Source organism: Bufo bufo, chromosome 4 (genome assembly GCF_905171765.1).
Source record: "Bufo bufo chromosome 4, aBufBuf1.1, whole genome shotgun sequence".
Taxonomy (NCBI): domain Eukaryota; kingdom Metazoa; phylum Chordata; class Amphibia; order Anura; family Bufonidae; genus Bufo; species Bufo bufo.
In genome coordinates, this window is record NC_053392.1 from 133,367,654 (window position 1) to 133,392,007 (window position 24,354).

At 45.9% G+C, this 24,354-nt stretch overlaps 1 protein-coding gene across 1 annotated transcript in view; it reads left to right on the forward strand.

Annotated features, from left to right (window-relative positions):
- The window catches only part of FARP2 (FERM, ARH/RhoGEF and pleckstrin domain protein 2), a 131,296-nt gene that overhangs the window by 12,855 nt on the left and 94,087 nt on the right, over window positions 1–24,354 (forward strand). Inside the window, exon 2 of the mRNA XM_040429934.1 lies at window positions 4,253–4,467. Coding sequence (XP_040285868.1) covers window positions 4,267–4,467 — 201 coding nt within the window. The 5' untranslated portion in view covers window positions 4,253–4,266. The remainder of the gene's footprint in view (window positions 1–4,252; window positions 4,468–24,354) is intronic.

A 24,354-nucleotide genomic window follows, 5' to 3' on the forward strand; every position in this document is an offset into this window, starting at 1 on the left:
GATTAAGTATCTGAAGCTCACTTTGCTCAACTCTAATTGTAGGTTTAGGTTAGGCCCAGGAGAGGCAGTTCTGTTAGTTTTTGGTACCCATTTACAGAAGCCACCTTGATGTTGGTAGATGGGCCCGACACATATTGGATCAAAAATGTGCGCAAAGAGCTTCCATTTTTTATGTATAATACTGCTGTAATCCAAAATAATCCCTAGTTCTATTGTCTGCATGTATAACCGTGTGGTCATTTTAGATAGACCACCAATGTTCGGTCTGGGGTCTGTGCTGGCCATTCTGTCAGATTTGGGACAAGATTGGCACTGTAGTGTGACTGCCCTGGTGCTGTGTTGTGGTTTCTGTTATGAACAGAAGCCGTGATACAGATGTGAATAGCGCCTAGTGTGATATTGGCCACACTTTCCTCTCCTTTTCGCCTCCCACTCCTGATTTTCTCTCGTTTTCCTTGGATATAGAACAAGTTGTTTTAGTTGAACTGGTTTTGTCACTTGTCAGCCAGTAAGATGAGAGTTCCTGTTTCCAGGCCGTCTGTCTGTATAGACAGGTAAAGCAATAGGATTATTGTGCTGGTATTCTTCCCATGTAACAAACCATGGTTTCAGTAGTTTTATTCAGCTGCTTGCATAATTGTCTGCAAAAATGTTCCCCTTGTTGAGAGCGAGTAGCTTTCCCACCCAGTACCGGCCCTAGTATCAGGAGGGAAAAGGAACAGAAACTCATCTGCTGCAGGAAAAATCGCACATATTTTAGGGCATGCTGCAGAGATTTTAAACCTTTTTAGGGGACAATACAATCAGATTTTTGTCTTACCAGTCTATATGTGAATATTCTTATTTATTTATTTTTTAACGATAAATGGGCTGATGGTTTCCTGGGTATCATTTTTGAAGTCTCTCCATGTATTCTACTTCAAATATCCCCCCCAATTCCTGGGCCCCTTGTATAGATTATACTTGCCTGCTCCCCGGCACCTGCGTCGCTCCTGATCCATGCACGGCCGCCGCTGCATCTCCCTTGAGGGTGGTCACTGTCGCGACCTGCTATTGGCTGCTCCCCCCCCCAGCGCCGGATTTGATCTGAGCGACAGGTTGGTCTATACAGCGTCTCCTCCATGTCATAGAGAGTTACAGCCAAAGCAGCTCTCTACTGTGAGCACCCCACCAGAAATCTCAGCCCATTGGACCTCTATGTATGGCTTAGGAGAATTGATAAACCGGAGTGGAGTGAACATTAGATGAGTGTCGTCCAGCCATCTAATGTGTATGGGGTGGACTGTCCCATGTTGGCAGATGTTGGGGAAAATAGAAGAGTTGGTCATCTTGGATTTCAATGTATCCAATCCTCGAGGGAGATGAATCTGCTTCCAGAGGTGTCTGACAGCTGCTGCCTCCCATACAGGACACATGCACGCTGGGGAAACAGCTGAGCAAGCACTTACCGGTGGATGTAAAGTGTATGGCTTGCCTTTTAAATAGGTGTCGTTTGAATGTTCATGCAAGTGACTGCTTTCTCCCCTGATCCTCTAACCAGGTTTACTCAACTACTTTTTGTAAAGGTCCGCATACCTGATTCTTCTGTAGGACAAAGGTCTGAGCTGCAAAAAAATAAAATAAAAAATGTAAGCAGGGACAATACCAGTGGCATGTAGCACTGCATAATTTTTTCTTTTAAAGTCACACCTCTAAAAATGTCCTTTCAGAGCCCCTTAACAATAATGATGCCCCTTAGACAGTATGATATCCCTTTAGTGCCCCACAAAGTATGGTACCTCCAAGTGTCCCCTTACAGCAGGGTGATCTGTTAGGTGCCCCTCACACAGAATGAGGCCCTCTAAAAAGCCCCCCCCCCCCCCCCCCCCCCACACACACACACTATGATGCACTCTTAAAGCTCCCCTCAGAAAGTGTTGCCCCCTTTATGCCCCCCACACAGTATGATGCCCCCTTAAAGGGGTTCTGCATTTTTTTTTTTTAATTAATGATCTATCCTCTGGATAGATCATCAGTATCTGATCGGCAGGGCTCCCAGGTGTCGGACCCTCGCCGATCAGATGCTGATGATCTATCCAGAGGATAGGTCATCAGTTTAAAAGAACTGCAGAACCCCTTTAAGAAAACTCAACACAATATAATGCACTGTTAAGTGGCCCCCACACAGTGCTGCTCCCTCAAATTCTCTCCACACAGCATGATGCCCCCTTAAGTAGTCCCACACAGTGATGTCCCCCTCATAGATTATGCTCCCCCTAATAATTGTACACCCTTTAATGTCCCTCCCCACCCAGTTATGCTCCCTTTGGTGAACCACCACAGAGCTATGCACCTTTAGACGCCCTCCCACAAAGTTATGTCCCCACAGTGCTGCCCCCTCAAGTGCCTCCAAACCTAGTGATGCCCCTTTAGGTGGCTCCTCAAACACAGTGATACGCCCCTCATAGATTATGTTCTCCTTGACGACCCCCCCCCCCCCTCTTCCGCACACAGTTATGCCCCCTTTAGAGGATAGATCATCAGTATCTGATCGGCAGGGCTCCCAGGTGTCGGACCCTCGCCGATCAGATGCTGATGATCTATCCAGAGGATAGGTCATCAGTTTAAAAGAACTGCAGAACCCCTTTAAGAAAACTCAACACAATATAATGCACTGTTAAGTGGCCCCCACACAGTGCTGCTCCCTCAAATTCTCTCCACACAGCATGATGCCCCCTTAAGTAGTCCCACACAGTGATGTCCCCCTCATAGATTATGCTCCCCCTAATAATTGTACACCCTTTAATGTCCCTCCCCACCCAGTTATGCTCCCTTTGGTGAACCACCACAGAGCTATGCACCTTTAGACGCCCTCCCACAAAGTTATGTCCCCACAGTGCTGCCCCCTCAAGTGCCTCCAAACCTAGTGATGCCCCTTTAGGTGGCTCCTCAAACACAGTGATACGCCCCTCATAGATTATGTTCTCCTTGACGACCCCCCCCCCCTCTTCCGCACACAGTTATGCCCCCTTTAGTGCCCTCTCTCAGGTATGTCACCTTGGGTCGTCCTCCACCCAGTTATGCCAATTTAGATGTTCCCAGACACAGATATTCCCCTTTTGTGCCCCCACAAACAGTTTTTGCCCTTTTTTAGTGGACCCCAACAGAGTTATTTACCTTTAGACACCCTCCCACAAAGTTATGTCCCCACAGTGCTGTCCCCTCAAGTGCCTCCACACATAGTGATGCCCTTTTAGGTGGCCCCCACATAATTTATTCCCCTTTAGTGGCCCCTCACACAGTTATGCCCCCTTTAGTGGCACCCCCATCGTTATGCCACCTTAGATGTCCCCCTCAAAGGGTCATGGCCCCCGCACACAGTTATGTCCCCTTTACTGGCCCCTAGAGGGTTATTATGCGGTGCCTCTGGTGTAAAAACTCACCTATCCCACGTTCCTCCGACAAACCGAGCCGCTCCGCTCTGTGCTCTACTGTCTGAGTGCAGCAGGCGTCATGATGTCAGTATATCGCGCCTGCATGCCCTGGACTGCTGGCAGCACAGAATGGTGGATCCAGGAGCTGACTGCTCCCTGCTTCACCATTCTATTCAGTGGATCTGTGCCCTAACGACGCAGATTGAGTTGAATGCATGACATGCCGGGGTCCGCACAGCTTGCAACCACAGTCCCTGCTCTAGGCCAAGGATCAGCAACCTCCAGCACTGTGAAACTACAACTCCCAACAAGCACACTTGGCTGTTCTCTGATCTCCCATAGAAGTGAATGGAGCATGGTGGGAGTAGTAGTTCCACAACAGCTGGAGTTCTGAAGATTGCTGATCCCTGCTCTATACACATGTACTCTCAGACTGGCCAAGTGTGCACGTTATGTCCCTTGAGAACAAAAGGATCATGCATGTTGAAATCAACTGCCCAGTCCTTATCTTCCCTGACACCTGAAGCTGGGAGACCCCTTTACACGTTAGATGGGCATTTATCTAATCTGTATGGCTGCAGCTTCTTAAAACTTTTACTCACATAGAGAATGACATTGAAGAACCAGGCATCTATGGGACCTGCAGTGTCAGAAAGTGCTCATGGTCACCACCAGCCCTAAGTAACGTGAGGGACACAGCTGAACGTTCACAATAAGTGAGGGTGCCTGGATGGGAATAATCCTCCCTAATGGTGGAGAGCGGAGCGGAGCTATATCACTTCCTATTGGCTTTATTTTAACTTCTATTCTAATCATTCTTTGCTTTGTACATGTTGCAGGAGCTGTGGCCACAATGGGAGAAATAGAAGGCACGTACCGCGTGTTGCAGACCCCAGGCGCCCGTCTAGGTACCCAGAGAACCACTGGAATTAGTACCCTAGAGCCAGGACAAACCCTCAGCACGGCGCTCTCTTCACCCACCAAGGCCAAAAATCTGGATTTATGCTCCTCTGTACTTCTTCTGGATGGCACTGTGCTCCCTGTCGAAGTTGGGGTATGTATTTCTGTATTCTGTCCATGTGCTCTGTGGGCATATTCTGAGTGATGGCACGTGAAGCAGCTTTTCTTCATGCGCTTGTTTCTTTTTGCGGAGTATTAGTCATTCAGGTTAATTACACAATTAAGTATATCAAGAAATTAACATTCTGCACGTCCTCTGGCTTTATATTTTCATCAAAGAGATCAGCACTGTATGTGATTTTGTCACTAGACTAGACATTAGTCAGGTCTTTAGGGTCCAGAACTTCATCCAAGGTCATTATCACCGCACAGTCAGGTCTCCTCTGAGCTGCATCGGGATTTGCCTTTAGTTATAGTGTACTGCCCTTTCCTATGCAGAGAGACACTGCTACGTGGTCTACATACGTGGGAGGCTATGGGTGACGTATCCCATTGTATGCCTATGCTGTGTAATTTTTCGCAGTTTTCTGTCAGATCCTCCTGACTTAACCTCATAGACTCAAAAAGGAATGTGAACAGAGGCTAATAAGACCCCTGAGAAGAGACCCATAGAGTGGCATACTGACCACCGTATGGAGGAATTGGGGGGACAGCTGTCAGCTCTTGTAGGTGTATGGGTACCTGAACACTTTACAGCGGAGCGTTGATCAGGTGAGTAATGGCTGCATTTTTATTCTGTGGTATTTCATCCCTTTGTCTGTAATATTTCAGAACGGAGACGCTTTTAGCAGTGTGTGTTAAAGAGGACCTGTCACCTTTTCTGACTTTTCTTGCATTCCCCATGTAATAACAATTCTGGGGCATCTATTTTTATGGCTATGTTGTGCCATTCCTTTATTATGAATGAATTACTAGTAATTTGCATTGAATGTCCAGATGGGTGTTACCCGTTGGGGGTGTGTACCTGCACAGTCTGACACTGGCAGCCTTGATTGGATAGTGTCAGACTGTGCAGGGACACCCCCCTCTCCCTAATGGGAACACCCATCTGGACTTTCACTGAAAACTGCTAGTAATTCATAACTTCTAGCAGGAATAATACAGGAATGGCGCATCATAGAGTCATAATAGATGCTTCAGAGTTTTTTCATGGGGAAGGCTTTAAGACCTACTATAAGTAAATTATTTATAGCGTCATTATTTCTCTGTGCATAGATTTATAGTAATTGTTAATTTCTGTCTTGGGTGCTAAGCTGGCTTGAAGCCTGCAAAAATTCCTACATTTGGGCAAAAGATCCCAGCTTTTGGCCTTTTGCATAATTTGCGGTCCCCAATCCACGGGCAATGTCCATGCGGTAGCGGGGACAGATCCAGACCCATTTAACTTGAATGGGTCCGTGATCCATCTGTTCCACAAAAAGATAGAACAAGTTCTATTTTTTTGCGGAACGGAAGCACGGATCGTAGCTCCACGGAAGCACTCCCTAGTGCTTCCGTGGGGTTCCGTTACATGCTTCCGCACTACACCGCATCTCCGGGTTTGCGGACCCATTTAAGTGAATGGGTCCGCATCCATGATGCGAAATGCACACGGCCGGTGCCCCGATATTGCAGACCCACCGTATGCGGCCCGCAATACGGCCAAGGGAGCACAACGGCCGTGTGCAGGAGGCCTTACTATGCCACTGTACATCATAGCATAATGAAAGTGAATGGGGTCACGTTACAACTAGCAAGATACCACGGCCCAACAGTGGCATAAAATCTGTAGGGTCGCACCAACTTAAGAGTCACAATGCAACCCAATTCACTTTTATCATGTTGCGATATACACTGTGTGTTTTATGTCATGGCGTAAGTCGCCGAGCAGCCCCAGACTGCTGTGAAATAAACCTAGAGATTTCTCACTAAACTCTTACCAGACAAAGGAAAGGCAGGTTCCTCAGAGCCAAGGAATCTGCTCACGTGCTTGAGTACAGGCTGAGAGGTCATTGCGGTCTTTACCACTCACACGCCCTGCTCGCTGATATCTCCTGTCACACCTGCAGGAATGAGCACCCTGGTTAAACTATTATCTTCTTGGATGAACAGCAAAAGTGTATTCACATGTAAGGTAGAATTATTATTATTATTTTTTTGCTGGGATTTTGCAGAAAACTGTATTTCAACCTCAACATGTGAATATGCCTTAAAGGGATATTCCTATCAAACGCATTTATGCATATCCATGATGCTTAAAATAGAAATGCCCCTTTAATCCATCTAAACATCAGTCTTGTACGCAATCCAGCAAGTTTCGATTTGTCAAAAGTTAAACGGGTTGTCCAGTATTCCCTTCTGTTTTAAATTCCCCCCTTCCCCGCCAGACCTGTGAAGAGAAGCACACCTACCTGCTCCCCACCACTCGGTTCCAGCCCCCTGGGTCCGCTGCTGTCTTCACTGCACTTGGTCTCTGCATGTAAACTCTCAGAATAGACAGAGGGTTACATGCAAGGACTGGCCGCAGTGGTGACATGTCTCCCAAACCCGATAGGACCGCGGTGATGTGCCACTTGAAAATACGTCACAGCTGTGCCAGTTACTGGCTGTGTAGGTGCCTGTGACCCTGTCCATTCTGGAAGTTTTCCTGTGGGGACCAGAGAGAGTGGTGGAGTCGGGGAGCAGGTGAGTATGTTTCCTTTGACAGATTTGGTGGTGGTGTGGTTTACAGGGGTTATGCCCACTTTAGAAGTTATTCCTATTTACAGGATAGGGGGATAACTAGCTGAATGCTGGGTGTCTGACCACTGGGACTCCCACGATCCCCAAAAAGGGGTCCCATTGTCAAAATCTAATGTAGCAGCAGTAGGGCAAGTGCCCTGAAGCTCCATTAATTTTTGGTGAGACCACCCCTCCATCAGATCAGGGGAATGAGACCCCCTTTTTGGAGTTAGTGGAGTTCCCAGCGGTCAGACCCCCAGCAGTTAGTTAGTTATCCCCTATTGTCGATTGAGGATAACTTTTTAAAGTTTGCACAACGCCTTTAAAATAAAAAACTGAGGTGAATCCTGGACACCCGCTTTATGAGCTATTCTCAAAATAGTTTATTGATATCTGATTGGTGTAGGCACCCCCGCTGGTTAGTTGTTGGCTGGGGCCACGGTGCTTGGGCAAGTGCTGCGGCCTCTTCCTCGGCCTGTGATATCGCATCAATTGGTCACTTGCCCTTCCTGCAGCCCAGTTGCCTTGAAGTGAATGAGATGTAGCTGCAATAACAAGTACAAGCATTATACAATGTACTCTACTGTGCCTGGTATACAGTGAAGAGGCTGCAGCAACGTAAAGTGGTGACAGAGACCCCTCTGAGAAGCTTCATCACAAGCCAAGCTTTGATTTCCCTATATCCATGAACAGTAGATGCCCCTGCACGACGTGGAGATCTGGAGATGAGTGGCAGGTAGGGCCAGGAGCTCAGGAATAAGAGGACTCCAGTGCACTGCTCACACTCTCAGTAATGACCAAGTCCAAAAAGAAGTAAGCGACCCAGCGTCCCAATCCGGGTCTCTCATTATTTTATGCTGCCCTCAGATTCCATTTAAATATGTGACTGATTTTGCCTGTTCCTAACCAGGATACCTTGAGTCCTCGTCAGAGGTTCCCAAGAGCACAGCACCCATGCCTGATACTTTGAGGAGGGTAAAATGATTTCAGCCTGCTCATCTACGCTTTACAAAGCGGTAAAGATATCTGAACCAAACCAAGGCCCGGGACTAGAATTATAGCAAGCGTTACCCGGCCTACACTTGAGCTTCCCTGAAGCTGGAATGGTGGTCAGGTTCCCCAAGAGTGAAAACATTCTTCAGGGGTCTCTGTGCTGTGATAAGCTTGGTCATTGCTCTATATCAGGCATCCTCAAACTGCAGCCCTCCAGCTGTTGTAAAACTACAACTCCCACAATGCCCTGCTGTAGGCTGATACCTGTAGGCTGTTCGGGCATGCTGGGAGTTGTAGTTTTGCAACAGCTGGAGGGCCGCAGTTTGAGGATGCCTGCTCTATATCCTTCTTGTATTGGTGAAGCAGAAGGTTGTGTGTAGTACAGTCCTGTGAAGCAGACACCAGTAGTGCTCCATGGAAAGCTGGGGCATTACGGCCATTTTTATTATTTTAGACCATAAGCCACTGGCCTTTATTGAATAGCCTGATTGATGTTATAAAGTTGATATCCAACAGTAAAAAACAACACACACAATACAAGATCTAAATGTACATAAATTAAAGAAATAACCTCTTCAAACCCTGCGATCCAGCCTAGATGCTCTGGTGGCTGCCCTCTGGGGCACATGCTGTACCCTGCTGGCATCACCACTCATCTCTGGTAAGCTGAGGATTGAAGAGGTAGGGAAGTTTTAGGAGATTTTCTGATTTTATTTATTTTTTAACCCCGTTACGCACTGATTTATCCATGAGATTTACAGCAGATTTCACCTTTTGCAATGAAGTGGAGCAAAATCTAGACTAGAGCAAAGCCGAGCAATGTTTTCCACTGTGTGACTGAGGTTTTCTGCACCCCATTCGTGTGGGTTCCTGTATGGGATCTACACCAAAAATACGCCATGTGTGCTTTAATCCTTTTTAGAAGACGCTTGTATGTCTGAGTACCCAATGCCACTATGGATGTTTGAGGCATAAGATGAATGTAATGAGAAGGGCAATCTCGGTTGGTATATTAGTTGGATGGCTGCGGTTGGCATGTAAATGACTGTGTGGCTGGTAGGGAAGGCACGGTCGGGTCTCCCCTGTAATCCTGTGCTAGATTGCATGTAATGACGGTGAGCATCTATCTTCGGGCCAGCTTAGTTTTCAATAGGAAGCAGATGGACTCGGGATAAGCTCTTCTAACAAGCTTTGCTCTCTTTACCTCTGTCTGTGTTCAAATCCCTCGTCAATGGTTGTGCTCGGGCCTCCCACAGTAAAGGCTCTATTAGACCCCACTATTTTAGTGCCAGTCATTGGCTCTGTGTGAAACCACTTTGAGGGTACAGCCATGTAAATCCTGGGGATTCTGTGCAGTATAATCTTGTGCAGAAAATCAGCACCATTTGGAGTACATGCAAAGTGGATGAGATCTTACAAATGTCTTCCATGTGCCGAGGAGAAAACATTACAGTGGTTGAAAGCCACAAGCCACTGTGATGCCGCAGAGAAAAATCAGCCCGTGTTCTTTCTCTGGCAGATTTCAGCCAGATCCCTGGCTTCGTGAGCCTTCAGGCGTCCTCACCCCTACAATTTTCTTCCTGTACACACAGTATAAGGGCTCATTCACACGACCATGCTGTGTTTTGCGGTCTGGATGGGGCTGGCTACAGCAGCACTGCTCCCATTCAGTGACTTCCAGAGCAACTCCAGAACAGCTGATTGACCTGGTGTAGGGTGTCTGACCGTTCCCAGTTGGATATTGATGGCCTATACTGAAGATAGGCCATCAATATAAATGGATTAGAAAGCCCCTTTAAAGGGCACCTGTCAGCAGGATCATCTCTGTTGATTCTGCTGTTTAAAATTATGCCTATCTTGTGAAAATTGGTTGTCACAGTCTGTGGAAAAAAAAATACTTAGATTTTTTTTACGCATATTAGGGCTTCAGTGCACCGAGGTGTGGGGTCTAGCCCCTCTGTGCTTCTCAGCTGTCACATGGTCGTCACGGAAGGCCCTCATATAATAAAGAATAAAAGTATTTTTTTTCGGCAGTTACAACAGATTTTCACAAGACAGATGACCTTTTAATCAGCAGGCTTAACCTTACCGTATGCCTGGTAAATAGGGTTCCTCATGCTGACAGATGCTCTTTAAAGGGAACCTTATCACCATAAGTTGCAGGCAGGGGCGGACTGGGAACTTGCTTCTGCGGATTCATATGAAAATGAAACTGTCAATCAGGCAGGTGGGCAGGGAGAGCCGTGAGATCATGAACATGGGGATTTATTGGTATGTGCTGGAGCTGTTAGGATTTAAAAGTGAGGACAGCAGAAAACTGATGACAGATTCCCTTTAAAGTGGCCTTGGAAAGAAAACTAAAAGTAGCCCCATGTTGTAGGTGGGGCAACACAAGGAGGCAGGGCCAGCAATACTGTAATATAGAAGAAAATACCACAGTGCAGCACAATAGACTGCCTCTGCAAAACCAAATACCACAGTGCAGCACAATAGACTGCCTCTGCAAAACCAAATACCACAGTGCAGCACAATAGACTGCCTCTGCAAAACCAAATACCACAGTGCAGCACAATAGACTGCCTCTGCAAAACCAAATACCACAGTGCAGCACAATAGACTGCCTCTGCAAAACCAAATACCACAGTGCAGCACAATAGACTGCCTCTGCAAAACCAAATACCACAGTGCAGCACAATAGACTGCCTCTGCAAAACCAAATACCACAGTGCAGCACAATAGACTGCCTCTGCAAAACCAAATACCACAGTGCAGCACAATAGACTGCCTCTGCAAAACCAAATACCACAGTGCAGCACAATAGATTGCCTCTGCAAAACCAAATACCACAGTGCAGCACAATATACTGCCTCTGCAAAACCAAATACCACAGTGCAGCACAATAGATTGCCTCTGCAAAACCAAATACCACAGTGCAGCACAATAGACTGCCTCTGCAAAGCCAAAAACCACAGTGCAGCACGAAATACTGCCGGCCGCACCACAGTATCACACTGTCATCATCCTGAGAACGGAAATACAATTGAATTCAGGACACCTGCAGTCACTGGTCAGGTGCATAAGTGCCTGATGCTCCTCCGTTAATTAACCCCTTAAGGACCTCCGCCGTACATGTACGCCCGCAAACATGGCGCCCGCTCGCATGTGCAGCGGGCACCTTAGCCGCGGGGTTTCTGCTATTTTAAATAGCAGAGACCCGCGGCACATGTATGCAATCAGCCATAAGCCTGATCGCATAGATCTTAACCTTCAGATGCTGTGGTCGAATGTGACCATGGCATCTGATCAGCCCGGAACCGGAAGTCGCGTGCTTCCGGTCCGGTAACAGCGTTCCCCGACTGAGATCGGGGAACCTGTTACATTGTGCAAATTTACCGAAGCCTCAAGGAGTCAATTAGATGAATATACCAATACAGGCCACTAGGTGGCAGCCTTGTATTAGTATAGTGCAAATTAAGAGTTCAATAATGGCTATTTAGCCATCAATGAACACTATGGGCAATCGAATGATTGCCAGTTATTGTCACCCAAGGTGACGTAAAAAAAAGTTAGTTATAAAAAAAAAAAAAATAAGTTCAAATCACCACCCTTTCCTTAAAATAAAAATACTTAACCAATAAAAAAAATAAACATCATGGGCATCGCAGCGTGCGAAAATGCCCATACAATTAAAATATAACAACATTAATGGCATATGGCAAATAGCGTAACGGGAAAAAAAAACTGGCTGTTTTGCCATTTTTTTGTCACTTCAATTACCCAATCATTTTTTAATAAAAAGTGATCAAAAAGTCGCACACACTTCAAATTGGTATCACTGAAAAGAACAAATCGTCCCGCAAAAAAAAAGAGCCCTGACACAGCCCCCGTACACATAACTACAAAAAAGTTATAGGGGTCAGAATACGGTTATAAAAATAAAAATTTGGTTTTCCTCAAAGGTTTTAATATTTTTTTTCCCCCGAAATTAAAACGCAAGAAAAATTGTACGAGTGTGGTATCGTTGTAACCGTACTGACCTGGAGAATGAAGATAACAGGTCAATTTTACCGCATAGTGTACAGTGTATAAAAAAAAATTCTGAATTGCGTTTTTCCCCAATTCTACACCATTTGAAATTTCCCGCTTCCTACTACATGGTATGCAACCGTAAATAGTCCCATTAGAAAATACAACTTGTCCCGCAAAAGCCCTCATAAGGCTATGTGAATGGAAAAATAAAAACGTTAGGACTATAGGAAGGTGGGGAGTGCAAAAATGAAAATGCAAAAAAGGAAAATCCCAGGGTCCTGAAAGGGTTAATGCTGAGAGCATCAGATCTGTATGTACCTGGCTGGAGGCCTTGGGCATCAGCCTACGAGGAAATTTCCCTGTAGGGTCTATGGCCAGTCCGGCAGCATGTTATAGGGCAGGAGGAGCTGAGCAAACCGATTGTATAGTTTTATAAGAAAAGATTCAGCAAAACTTGTAATTGATACATTCATATTTCTAATGTCTCTGATTTCATTGTTCTTGGGAGAGGTGTTATCAGTTATTGATAGCATTCTCTGTGTAAGTGTGTATACAGAGAAAGTTGTCAGTCACTGATATTTGTACAGAGACAGTTATCGGTGTTTGATAGCATTCTCCATGTAAGTGTATATACAGAGATGGCTGTCAGTCACTGATAACTGTATACTCGAGAGGTGATATCAGTGATTGATATCATTCTCTGTGTAAGTGTGTATACATAACTGTCAGTCACTGATAGCTGTACACAGGGAGGTGTTATTGGTGATCGATAGCATTCTCTGTGTAAGGGCTCATGCACAAGACCATATGTATTTTGCGATCCGCAAAACGGAACAGCTGGCCCCTAATAGAACAGTTCTATACTTGTCTGTAATGTGGACAATAATAGAACATTTTTGCGGAACGGACATACGGAAATGGAATGCACACGGAGTAAGGCTACTTTCACACTGGTGTTTTGGCTTTACGTTTGTGAGATCTGTTCAGGGCTCTCACAAGCGGTCCAAAATGGATCCGTTTTGCCCTAATGAATTCTGAATGGAAAAGGATCCGCTCAGAATGCATGTTTTCCTCCGTTTAGTCACCATTCCGCTATGAAGGCGGACACCAAAAAGCTGCCTGCAGTGTTTTTCTGTCTGTCCTGGGATGCGGAGCGAGACGGATCCGTCCTGACACACAATGTAAGTCAATAGGGACGGATCATTTTTCTCTGACAGAATAGAAAACTGATCCGTCCCCCATTGACTTTCAATGGAGTTTATGACGGATCCGTCTTTGCTATAGAAGACATAATACAACCAGATCCGTTTATGACTGATGCATGCGGCTGTCTTATTGTAATAGAAGCGTTTTTGCAGATCCATAGCGGATCCGCAAAAACGCTAGTTTGCAAGTAGCCTAACTTATTTTGTTTTGCGGACCCAATGAAATGAATGGTTCCACATATGGTCCGCAAAAAAACGGAACAGACACGGAAAGAAAATACGTTTGTGTGCATGAGCCCTAAGTGTGTATACAGAGATAGCTGTCAGTCACTGATAGCTGTACACAGGGAGGTGTTATCAGTGATAGCATTCTCTGTGTAAGTGTGTATATGTCCGTTCCACAAAAAAATAGAACATGTTCTATTATTGTCCGCATTACGGACAAGGATAGTCCTGTTCTGTTAGGGGCCAGCTGTTCCGTTCTGCAAAATACAGAATGCACACAGACGTCAACCGTATTTTTTTGCGGACTGCAAAATACATATGGTCGTGTATAAGAGGCCTAAGTATGTATACAGAGATAGCTGTCAGCCACTGATAACACCTCCACCATTAATAATTAAATCGGAGCAGTGATATAAATGTGTAAATTACATTTTTACTGAACCTTTTCCCATAAAGCTATATATCAATCTGCTCAGCTCCTCCTGCTCTATAACATGCTGCCTGAAGATTGCTTTGTGGTGACAGGTCTTCTTTAAGATGTGTTCACACAGTGCAGCCAATTAGGGATTTATTGCCATCATTACTATAAAATGGCTGCAGACCTGCAGCATCTGCCTGCTATCAACATAATTGCGACAATAAGCTGCAGTTTGAACGCGCCTTGTGAATATACTCCTGGAGGCTGAAGTACAGTCCTGATCAAAAGTTTAAGACCACTTGAAAAATGGCAAAAAATCATATTTTACATTATTGGATCTTAACAAGGTTCCAAGTAGAGCTTCAACATGCAACATGAAGAAGTGAGTGAGACAAAACATTTTTGGAGCATTCAATTAATTGAAAATAACGATTAGGCCTCATGCACACGGCTGTGTTCCGCCGTGTGCATGAGGCGGAACGAGTGTATCACTGTACAGCAGCGGCGCATGAAGCGCATGGCGTCATAGCAACCAATGACGCCGTGCGCTTCTGCTGTCAGAAGGAATCCCGGCCGGGTTACCACGGACCGCTCTCGGCCGCGGAACACGGCCGTGTGCATGAGGCCTTAAACTGAAACAGGCTGTTTTTCAGCTGATCCAAATTTTAGGACCACATGCCTTTAAAAGGCCAAATCTGTGTAAAGATGTGGATTCATTGTCATTTTCTGTCAGGTAGTCACACGTTGTGATGGCAAAGGCAACAAAAACTCTCCCTTTCTGAACGTGGTCGGATTGTTGAACTGCATAAGCAGGGTCTCTCACAGCGCGCCATCGCTGCTGAGGTGGGACGCAGTAAGACAGTCATTTGGAATTTCTTAAATGATCCTGAGGGTTATGGAACAAAAAAGTCAAGTGGAAGACCCAAAAAACTTTGATCAGCACTGAGCCGGAGGATCCAATTGGCTGTCCATCAAGACACTGGACGATCCTCAACCCAAATTAAGGCCCTTACTGGTGCTGACTGCAGCCCCATAACCATCAGACGGCATCTGATACTGAAGGGCTTCAAAAACAAAAAACGTCTTCAAAGACCTCGTCTCCTTGAACGCCACAGAACTGCTCGTTTGGACTTTGCAAGAGAGCACCAAACATGGGACATTCAAAGGTGGAAGAAAGTTTTATTCTCTGATGAGAAAAAATGTAACCTTGATGGTCCTGATGGTTTCCAACATTACTGGTATGACAAGCAGATCCCACCTGAGATGTTTTCTACGCTCCACAGTAGAGGGGGCGCCATAATGGTCTGGGGTGCTTTTTCCTTCAGTGGAACAATGGAGCTTCAGGAAGTGCAGGGGCGTCAAACGGCCGCTGGCTATGTCCAGATGTTGCAGGGAGCATTCCCCATGACTGAGGGCCCTCGTCTGTCTGGTAACGACTGGGTTTTTCAACAGGACAACGCTACAGTACACAATGCCCGCAGAACAAGGGACTTCTTCCAGGAGAATAACATCACTCTTTTGGCCCATCCTGCGTGTTCCCCTGATCTAAATCCAATTGAGAACCTTTGGGGATGGATGACAAGGGAAGTTTACAAAAATGGACAACAGTTCCAGACAGTAGATGGCCTTCGTGCGGCCGTCTTCACCACTTGGAGAAATGTTCCCACTCACCTCATGGAAACGCTTGCATCAAGCATGCCGAAACAAATTTTGGAAGTGATAAACAATAACGGCGGAGCTACTCATTACTGAGTTCATGTTTGGAAGTTGGATTTCTGTTTTGGGGGGTTTTGTTTTTTTTTTGTCGGTGTGGTCCTAAACTTTTGATCAGCTGAAAAACAGCCTGTTTCAGTTTATTCGTTGTTTTCATTAAATTGAATGCTCAAAAAATGTTTAGTCTCACTCCCATTTCTTCTTGTTGCATGTTGAAGCTCTACTTTGAACCTTGTTAAGATCCAATAATGTAAAATATGATTTTTTTTGCCATTTTTCAAGTGGTCTTAAACTTTTGTTTAGGACTGTATCTTGTGATTTTGTATTGCACTTGACTGTGCTCCGACCTCATGAGGAGCTTCTTTACTGGTTGACCGCTTGTGTTACTGGGTAATTGTTATGTTCAACATGGTGCCGTCCGCTTGTGTTACTGGGTAATTGTGCTTTCTGCAGTTAGAGCATTTTCCGTATATACTAAAGTAACTCCCACATTGGAGCTTCTCCTTACATGAATGTTTTTATGGGTGGTACTTGTTCATGCGGGTGCTGTATAAACCTGTACCTGAAGTTACCTGTCCTCAGGACATCCTTGTATAATCACAGAAACTAATGAGACTGAACATCCTGCATCTTGACAGGAACGTGATCATTATTCTCAAGAGATGTCCTGGTATCAGCACGCTGCCACATTTTAGTATTGGAACTCTTGATTAAGCAATGAATGTTTGTAGAAAAGAAAGGTCTATTCACATTAAAACCTAATGGAGATCATTTATTAAGGTAATTACAGCTATTTAAATAAAAAATACATAAATAAAACTGATGGGGGTGCAGCACTGATTTTGTGCCCCTTCAGTCCCCCAGTGTTGCCCCCACCTCACTCTGTAGAGGCACAACTACCATATTTTTTTTGCTACATAAGACACACTGGACCATAAGACGCACCTAGGACATGAAGGAAAAAAATAAGAAAAAATATTTGTCATCAGACCCCCAAGCCTCATCCGATAAAAAATAAATAAATTAACTTACCTCTCCTGCTCCAGACGACCCTGACCCTCACGGCTCCTGGGTCTTCTGTCGGCCTAGTGCTGTTCTGTGACGTTGCACAGTACGGCGTCGCGACACATGCAGTGCAGCACCCAGAAGAAGACCAGGGAGAGGGGAGTACAGCCAATGCAGAGCTACACTCACTGCTCCTGCATACTAATGACCGTTTTCATAATAGGAGTGGTCATTAGTATCTGCTTTTGGGGGAAGAAAGTGCATCTTATGGAGTGAAAAATATCGTACTTCACATCCAGGCTGTGTTCACATAGCTAAAATGTGCCACTGATTTAGACCCAGAAAACAGGCGTAATCCACATTAAAAAAATAAAATTAAAATAAAAAATTGGAGATTTATCAAAACTGGTGCGAAGGAAAACTGGTTTAGCTGTCCATGGCAACCAATCAGATTCCACCTTTCATTTTTCAGAGTTCCTCTGGAAAATGAAATGTGAAATCAGATTGGTTTCTATGGGCATCTAAACCAGTTTTCCTTTACACCAGCTTTGATAAATCTGCCCCCATGTACCTCAGTGTAAAAAAGAAAACTCGACCATGTGCGCACCCTTTCTTTTCAGCAGCCTGAGAAAACTGCTTGAGAAGTGACATGTTACTGCTTTGAAGCAGATTTGATAGTGGTTTCCATAGAAGTCAATAGAGAAGCTGAAAAAAACCTCACTCAAAATCTCTCCTAAAACTGTAAGAAAAATTAAAACCTAAAACCCCCACCAAATTACAGATCTGCCACCATAACCACCAGTTTTCAGCTACTGATCTGCCCCTGATATTTCAATTAAGCCTCTGGTTAATAGGGCCGGCTGCAGTTGCCTGCACAGCTGGGTCACCAGGAGTTCTGCTGTGAAGGAAAATACGTTGCAGGGGCTGCACTGCTGAATCAAGATAGGTGGTTGGCCTGAAGTTCAAACCACCACCAATCATACAGTGATGGCATATCCCATCTTTACAAGATGGGAGTAATCTTTTAAAGGGGTTGTCCAAGATTTTGATATTGATGGTCTATCCTCTCTCCCCTCTGAAAACAAATAGAGGGAGTTTGGAGAGAGAGACGTGTTCGGCTGACAGCTGTTGAATGGGTCAAATGTGGTATACCCTGCACCGCTGCTACTATAGTGTGAACAGCATCCTGACCAGTGTAAACAACAACGAGGCCACAGCGCGGTGGCCCCTTCAAACAGATGATTGGCGGGGTGCCCAGAGTCTGTTCTCCACTGATCTAATATTGATGGATTAGTTGAAGGCAAATTGTAATATACTGGATAACCCCTTTATTTCTAGTTAGGCTGCATTCACATAGCTGTAATTTTGCACATGTCCAGGTGAATACCAGGGCTATACCTTCTGTTACAAACTCTCTCATCTCTTGGCATCACTGACCTGGCCCTCTCCTTGATCACGTCACACCTCACAGAGCGGACATTTAGCGTCTCCCACTCTCGCACCTCCTCCTTGTCTTATTCCCTCTCTTTTGGTGTCCCGCAAGGCTCTGTCCTAGGACCCCTGCTCTTCTCTATCTACACTTTCGGCCTGGGACAGATTCTAGAGTCCCATGGCTTTCAGTATCACTCTTATGCTGACGACACACAAATGTGAGCTACTTTCCCGATACATCCCCACACGCAATCTCCGATCCTCACAAGATCTCCTTCTCTCCTCTTATCACCTCTTCCCACAATCACCTCCAAGATTTCTCCCGTGCATCCCCCACACTCTGGAACTCACTACCCCAACATATCAGACTCTCACCTACTGTGGAATCCTTCAAAAGAAACCCCACCGCCATGACCAGCTTCACCCGCACCTACTGTGTCCTTCTCCCATACCATGTAGATTGTAAGCCCTCACGGGCAGTGCCCTCTCTCCTTCTGTACCACTCTGTAACTTGTCTTGTTCATGCTTAGTGCAATTGTCTGTATTATGTATGTATACGGCTTATCATATGTACAGCGCTATGGAATGAATTGCACTTTGATAGTATTATTATTATTTATTATCAAAGTTAAAAAATTGGATAACCTCATTGGGAGAGATCCTCACCAGGGTGAGCAGACATTTCTGTAGGTTCCCTGCTCTGTACCTGAATACCTATTATTACAGTATGTAGAAATATTTCTTGGCCTCGGGTACCTGGCGTTAAATACTTGTATAACAGCAGAAATGTTATGCTGTAATCCCTGTCCCAGGAGAGAGGCCAGTCCCCTTCTCCTTGCTTTCCTTATTACCGTGCCTGTGAATTCACTAAGGCTTAGTATAATAGCCATGCTCTTGACTGATCTGTCCCTGCCTGTTGCATGAGTCAGAAGGGAGGCAACGAACACCCAGATAGGGTTAGGAGGAAAGACTTGAGGCATGGAGTACGGAGGCTGCCCTGCCCACAATAGACTTGTGCCAGCATCGCACTCTACGAGGGATTTATACTTCTTGTTATGTTGAAGGGAATTGCCATTTTTTCAATTTTCCTACTGCCCCCATCCTCCCTGTTCCCCTGCTGTCAGCGCCCACAGTTAAACTGCAATACCGTACACAACGTGGATTGCAGCGCCACACTAACATAATGGAGAGGACTCCTGACAGTGCAGCTCTAAAAGGGTTGTTCACCCCTGGGGACATTTTCTGCAGACTCCCCAACGTGGCCAGACCCGTTTTGGCAATCATATTTACCTGATCCCCACCGCTGAGATCTTGCTTCCCCTTTGGGTGCCGCTAGTCTCAGCTCCCCGTGTCAACATCTGGTTTGAAGTAGGTCACGTGGCCACTGCAGCCAAAGACAAGCCATGCGGTGACCTGTCATCCATGTGTCACATTATCACGGTTGCAGTCATTGGCTGCAGCTACCATGTTAACCCATATCAATTTGGGTTTCGACTCTGGGAGACCCCAAGGGTTGAGCGATGGAGCCAGAACCCAGTGGCAGGGATCAGGTAAGTACAATGGCCAATGCGGGTCTGGCCACACTGGAGGGTCTGCAGAAAAGGTCCCCAAGAGTGAACAATATATGCATCTGCCGGAAGGCTCCATCATGTCACTGCATGGGTATACAGTGGCATATGCAACATATAAAAAATCTATATACTGTGAGATATGCTTATTGTGCTGAATATCTCTGCACAGAGTAGTGTAATCTACTATGCTGTTTTATACAGTAAGGAAAGGTGTATTGATGTATACCTGCCCAACGGATGCCAAAGGGGCATTCTAATGGTATCTGTGCAGTGAATGGAACCCTATGGATACATTTTCCTTGCATATACAATAAATGGAGGGCTTTGACGTGAACAGAACCTGAATGCAGCGTATTACTCCTCTGTATCAGCCATAGGTGACTGTAGTGTCTGTCAGAGCGATTAGTGCAAAGACCAGAAAATGTATCTCTCTATGATCATACCATGTGGGCACATTGCCAGATATAACCAATCTAGAGGGCATGAACACCTGGCATGTCAGAAATTTACCATATATCTGATAGATTGAACTGTGTGCCCATCTCTGGGATCCCCATATATCGGTAGAACGGGGGTCTCTTGACCATGAATATGTGTGATGTCTTCATTGTGGTAAAACTCACATAACCCACAATTGCGAGAGCTGGATACATGTGTTGTCTCTTCCAATATGGAAAGTGGATGGCGGAGAAGGGTACCTCCATTCTCCGGATAAGGCCATGTCCACATCTCCTTCAAGCACATCTACGTGCCACTTCTCCCCAACATGGAAAATACAGCCCCCAGGCCACAACATATGACCAGATGGTTGGGGGGCACACAAATTGGCATTGTGCACCCCTGGCTTAAGGGGTCAAGGTCAGTTCATATTTAAAACCTGTAAAGTTGTGTGTTCAGAAGGCTCGTATTGCGGGAGGTAAAGTGCACTTGTACACTGCGCTCTGGGGCAGCCGCAGGGAATGGCCGTGATTTCAATAGCTGCTTGATTGCTTCCTGCTTGGAGGCAGATGGAACACACCCAGATAGCGAGAGGGAATGTGTTCATGTCCTGGGAGAAAGGCTGGGCTTTCAGGTTTTGGAGATTTTTTTATTTTTTTTTGTCACACTGCAAAAAGGTAGCTTGAAAATCTCCTCCAAATGGCTGAGGCCAAGTGCGTAGCTGGAGTAATGTAATCGCTAGAGAATAAAGGGGGTTTCCGGGAGTTTTAAAGGTTTTAACTGATGGTGATGACCTATTCTCAGGATAGGTCATCAGTATCTGATCGGTGGGGTCCAACACCCGGGATCCCCCCACCGATCAACTGTTTGAGAAGGCAGTGGCGCTCCTGTGAGCTCTACAGCCTTCTCCAGCTCCTAGTCCACTGACCTCACCATACGTCAATCACGTGGCCTGGTTGCAGCTCAGCCCTATAGAAGTGAGTGGGGCTGAGAACGGCTATACAATGTACGGCACTGTGCTTGGTGAGCTGAGAGAAGGCCTCGGTGCCCACAGGAGCGCCAGTGCCTTCTCAAACAACTGATCGGTGGGAGTCCCGGGTGTCAGACCCCCACCAACCAGGTACTGATGACCTATCTAGAGTTTAGAGTCAGAAAACCCCTTTAAAGGGGTTGTGCAATGTAATGTTATTAGGATAGGTCATAAATATGAGATTGGTAGGGGTCCCTCTCCCAGCACCCCAGTTTATCAGTTGGTTGAAGGGGCTGCAGCGCTCTTGATCGTAGTCACGGTGCAGTGTAACCACACTCCACTTGAATGGGGTAGGCAATGGTAACTGATGGCAAGCTCCCGCAGGTACAGTATCTGTATGGACGCAGAGAGATATGCTGACCAGTGATGGCCAGATCACAGTGTTCGGCAGTGAACACATGCGAGCTGCCATCTTAACGCACAGGCCCTTACCTGTGCCTGTGCGCGAGCCGGTCTGAAACAAATGCGGTCACCGGGAGCAGGCAGTTCCGAGAACAGCCCGATGAAGGCCCCCGGCGGCTGTTTTCGGAACTGCCTGCTCCCGGTGACCGCATTTGTTGCAGACCGGCTCGCGCACAGGCACAGGTAAGGGCTTACCTGTGCATCGCCGGACTTGAGTTAAGATGGCAGCCTGCATGTGTTTGCTGGCGAACACTGCGAACTGGCCATCACTGATGCTGACCGCTCAGATGTATATAGTCAATGGGCAGTTGTCAAGGGGTTAAGCAGCGATTTCATAGCCATTTTATTGGCAAGAGATTTCCATTTATTTCTATGTAAGCGAAAAGTAACTTGGAAATCGCTGTAAAATCCCAACATGAAGGGATTGGATAAAATCGCTACTAGTCGGCAGCGATTTCACTGCGATTTTATCTCTGGCAATTAAATCTCTCCAGCAATACGCACTTGGCTGCAGCGATTTGAAAGCTACGGCACAATGCAGTGATTTCACAGCAAGGTTTTTTTTTTTTTTACTTTTTTTGTAGTGTGAAAAAAAGTCTAGCTGTAGCCTCAGCCTATGGGCTTACTTTACTGCACAGAAAGGTTGTCAGGTAATGATCTCCCAGTTTGATGCTCCTGGTTGCAGTAGGATATTCTGCTTCCGGCAAACGGTTGTGGGGAAAGGAACGTTTTCAGTAACAGAATTGCTCCTACGAAAATGGAAAACGGAAGCCTAAGCAATCCCAGACTTCTTGTGTTTGCGAGACAGTACTCCTCTGCAGACTATAGACTGCTGTTCACAGTTACAGTAATCATTCATCATGTATATACCCTCCAAACAATAAGAATGCACATAACACAGACTCCTATAGGTAGCTGGATCCCTGGACGTGTAGGGAACTGGGAAAGAGCGCACACTGCTGGTTATATGGCTTTTGTATGTAAAGACTGAGGTGTTGTATATAATGAGGATTCTCCACGTCACACTGAACTGTGCTGTACAATTAATTAAAAGGGGGTTTGCTGGAAATAAGTATGGATGACTTATCCACTGTCAGCAGGATCAACCCTCATAAACCTGGTTAGGGCTGATTCTGCAGATTTTTTTTAAAAGCATACCTTTCATTAGATGATCAGTTAAACCATTATTGAGAAAATCGGGTTTTAATCCTTATGCAAATGCAGGTGTAAGTGCATGGAGGAGACGGGCCCTATTCCCTCTGTGCACCATAGCTCCTCTGCTGTGCAGCATTGGCCAACCCCCCTTCGATTGAAAAAAAAACATGCATCAGCTGCCACCAGCCAAATCTTCAGTTAGAAGCTGTGACCGTTACAGGGAGAGGCATGCAGCAGAAAGGGCACACCCCTGAGCTGGGATAGGAAGATAGCTGCAGCAGAAAGGACCCCCCCCCCCCCCTTCCCTGAGCTGTGATGGTAAGAGAGCTGCAGGAGAAAGGACACACACCCCTTCCCTGAGCTGTTATGGTAAGAGAGCTGCAGCAGAAAGGACACCCCCCTGAGCTGTGATAGTAAGAGAGCTGCATCAGAAAGCACACACCCCTGAGCTGTGATAGTAAGAGAGATGCAGCAGAAAGGACACACCCCTGAGCTGTGCTAGTAAGAGAGCTGCAGCAGAAAGGACACACCCCTGAGCTGGGATAGTAAGAGCGCTGCAGCAGAAAGGACATACCCCTGAGCTGGGATAGTAAGAGAGCTGCAGCAGAAAGGGCACACTCCTGAGCTGTAATAGTAAGAGAGCTGCAGCAGAAAGGACATGCCCCCAGAGCTGCCAGCTTGAAGCAAATCAGAGCAATTAATTGGGGAAGGGGGACCTCCGGATCCATGGGTACAGGGTGGGTTCTAGCTTTGTTAGAAGGATATTGTCGTGTACTGTAATATCATTTATCATGGGATAACTCCTGTAATTATTCTGAAATCTAGTGCTGAAAGGCATCGCTCCTCATCAATTGCTCACAGGCTTTGTCATCAATCCTGGTGTCTGTTATGGCATTTATGGTGACCGCCATACTTTGGTCCACCCAGATGACAGATTGTGTTAGTGGTCATAAGGGGGTTAATGCGGTGGAATTTCTCTGGCCTCTCACAGGCAGATTCTGTTATTTCCATTTGTAGGGGAATTTTCAGAATTCCAGAGAAAATTGTGTCCAGATGCTCGGAGCGCTCGGTCTCCTAGTCCAGTGCAATCCTCCGAAATGTTCTGAGGTCCCTTTGGCTACAGAAGGTCTAAAGGAGCCAAAACTGTGTGTTCTTCAATTACCCCCTAAAGAGTCATTCAGTGTTATTTTTAGTGTGACCTATAATTGGCAGGCTGAACTGTAGACATTCACTGGTTTTTATGTTTTTCTTTTATATTCTGCAGTTACAGCCATTTAGGCTCCATTCACACAGCAGAATCAGCAGCTGAACATCGAGGAGCAGATCAGTAGTAGATAGTAGCTGAAATCAGCTTGATTTTAATGGAGGATTTAGAGGATCTTTTAAAAGAGTAAGGTCCATTCAGGCGATCAAATTTTTGGTCAGCATCCAGTCTGCATATTTTGCAGATCGGGTGCGGACCTATTCATTTCAATGAGGCCGCAAAAGATAAAGGACAACAACCCCGAGCGCTGTCCGTATTCGTAAGTCCGTTCCGGGGCTTCGCAAAAAAATAGAACGTTTTGTGGGCAATTATAGGCATTTCTAACAAAGGGCAGGACATGCTGATCCGTGGAATGCAACGGGCTGGTATGCATGTTTTATGGATCCCCAGTTTTGCAGACCG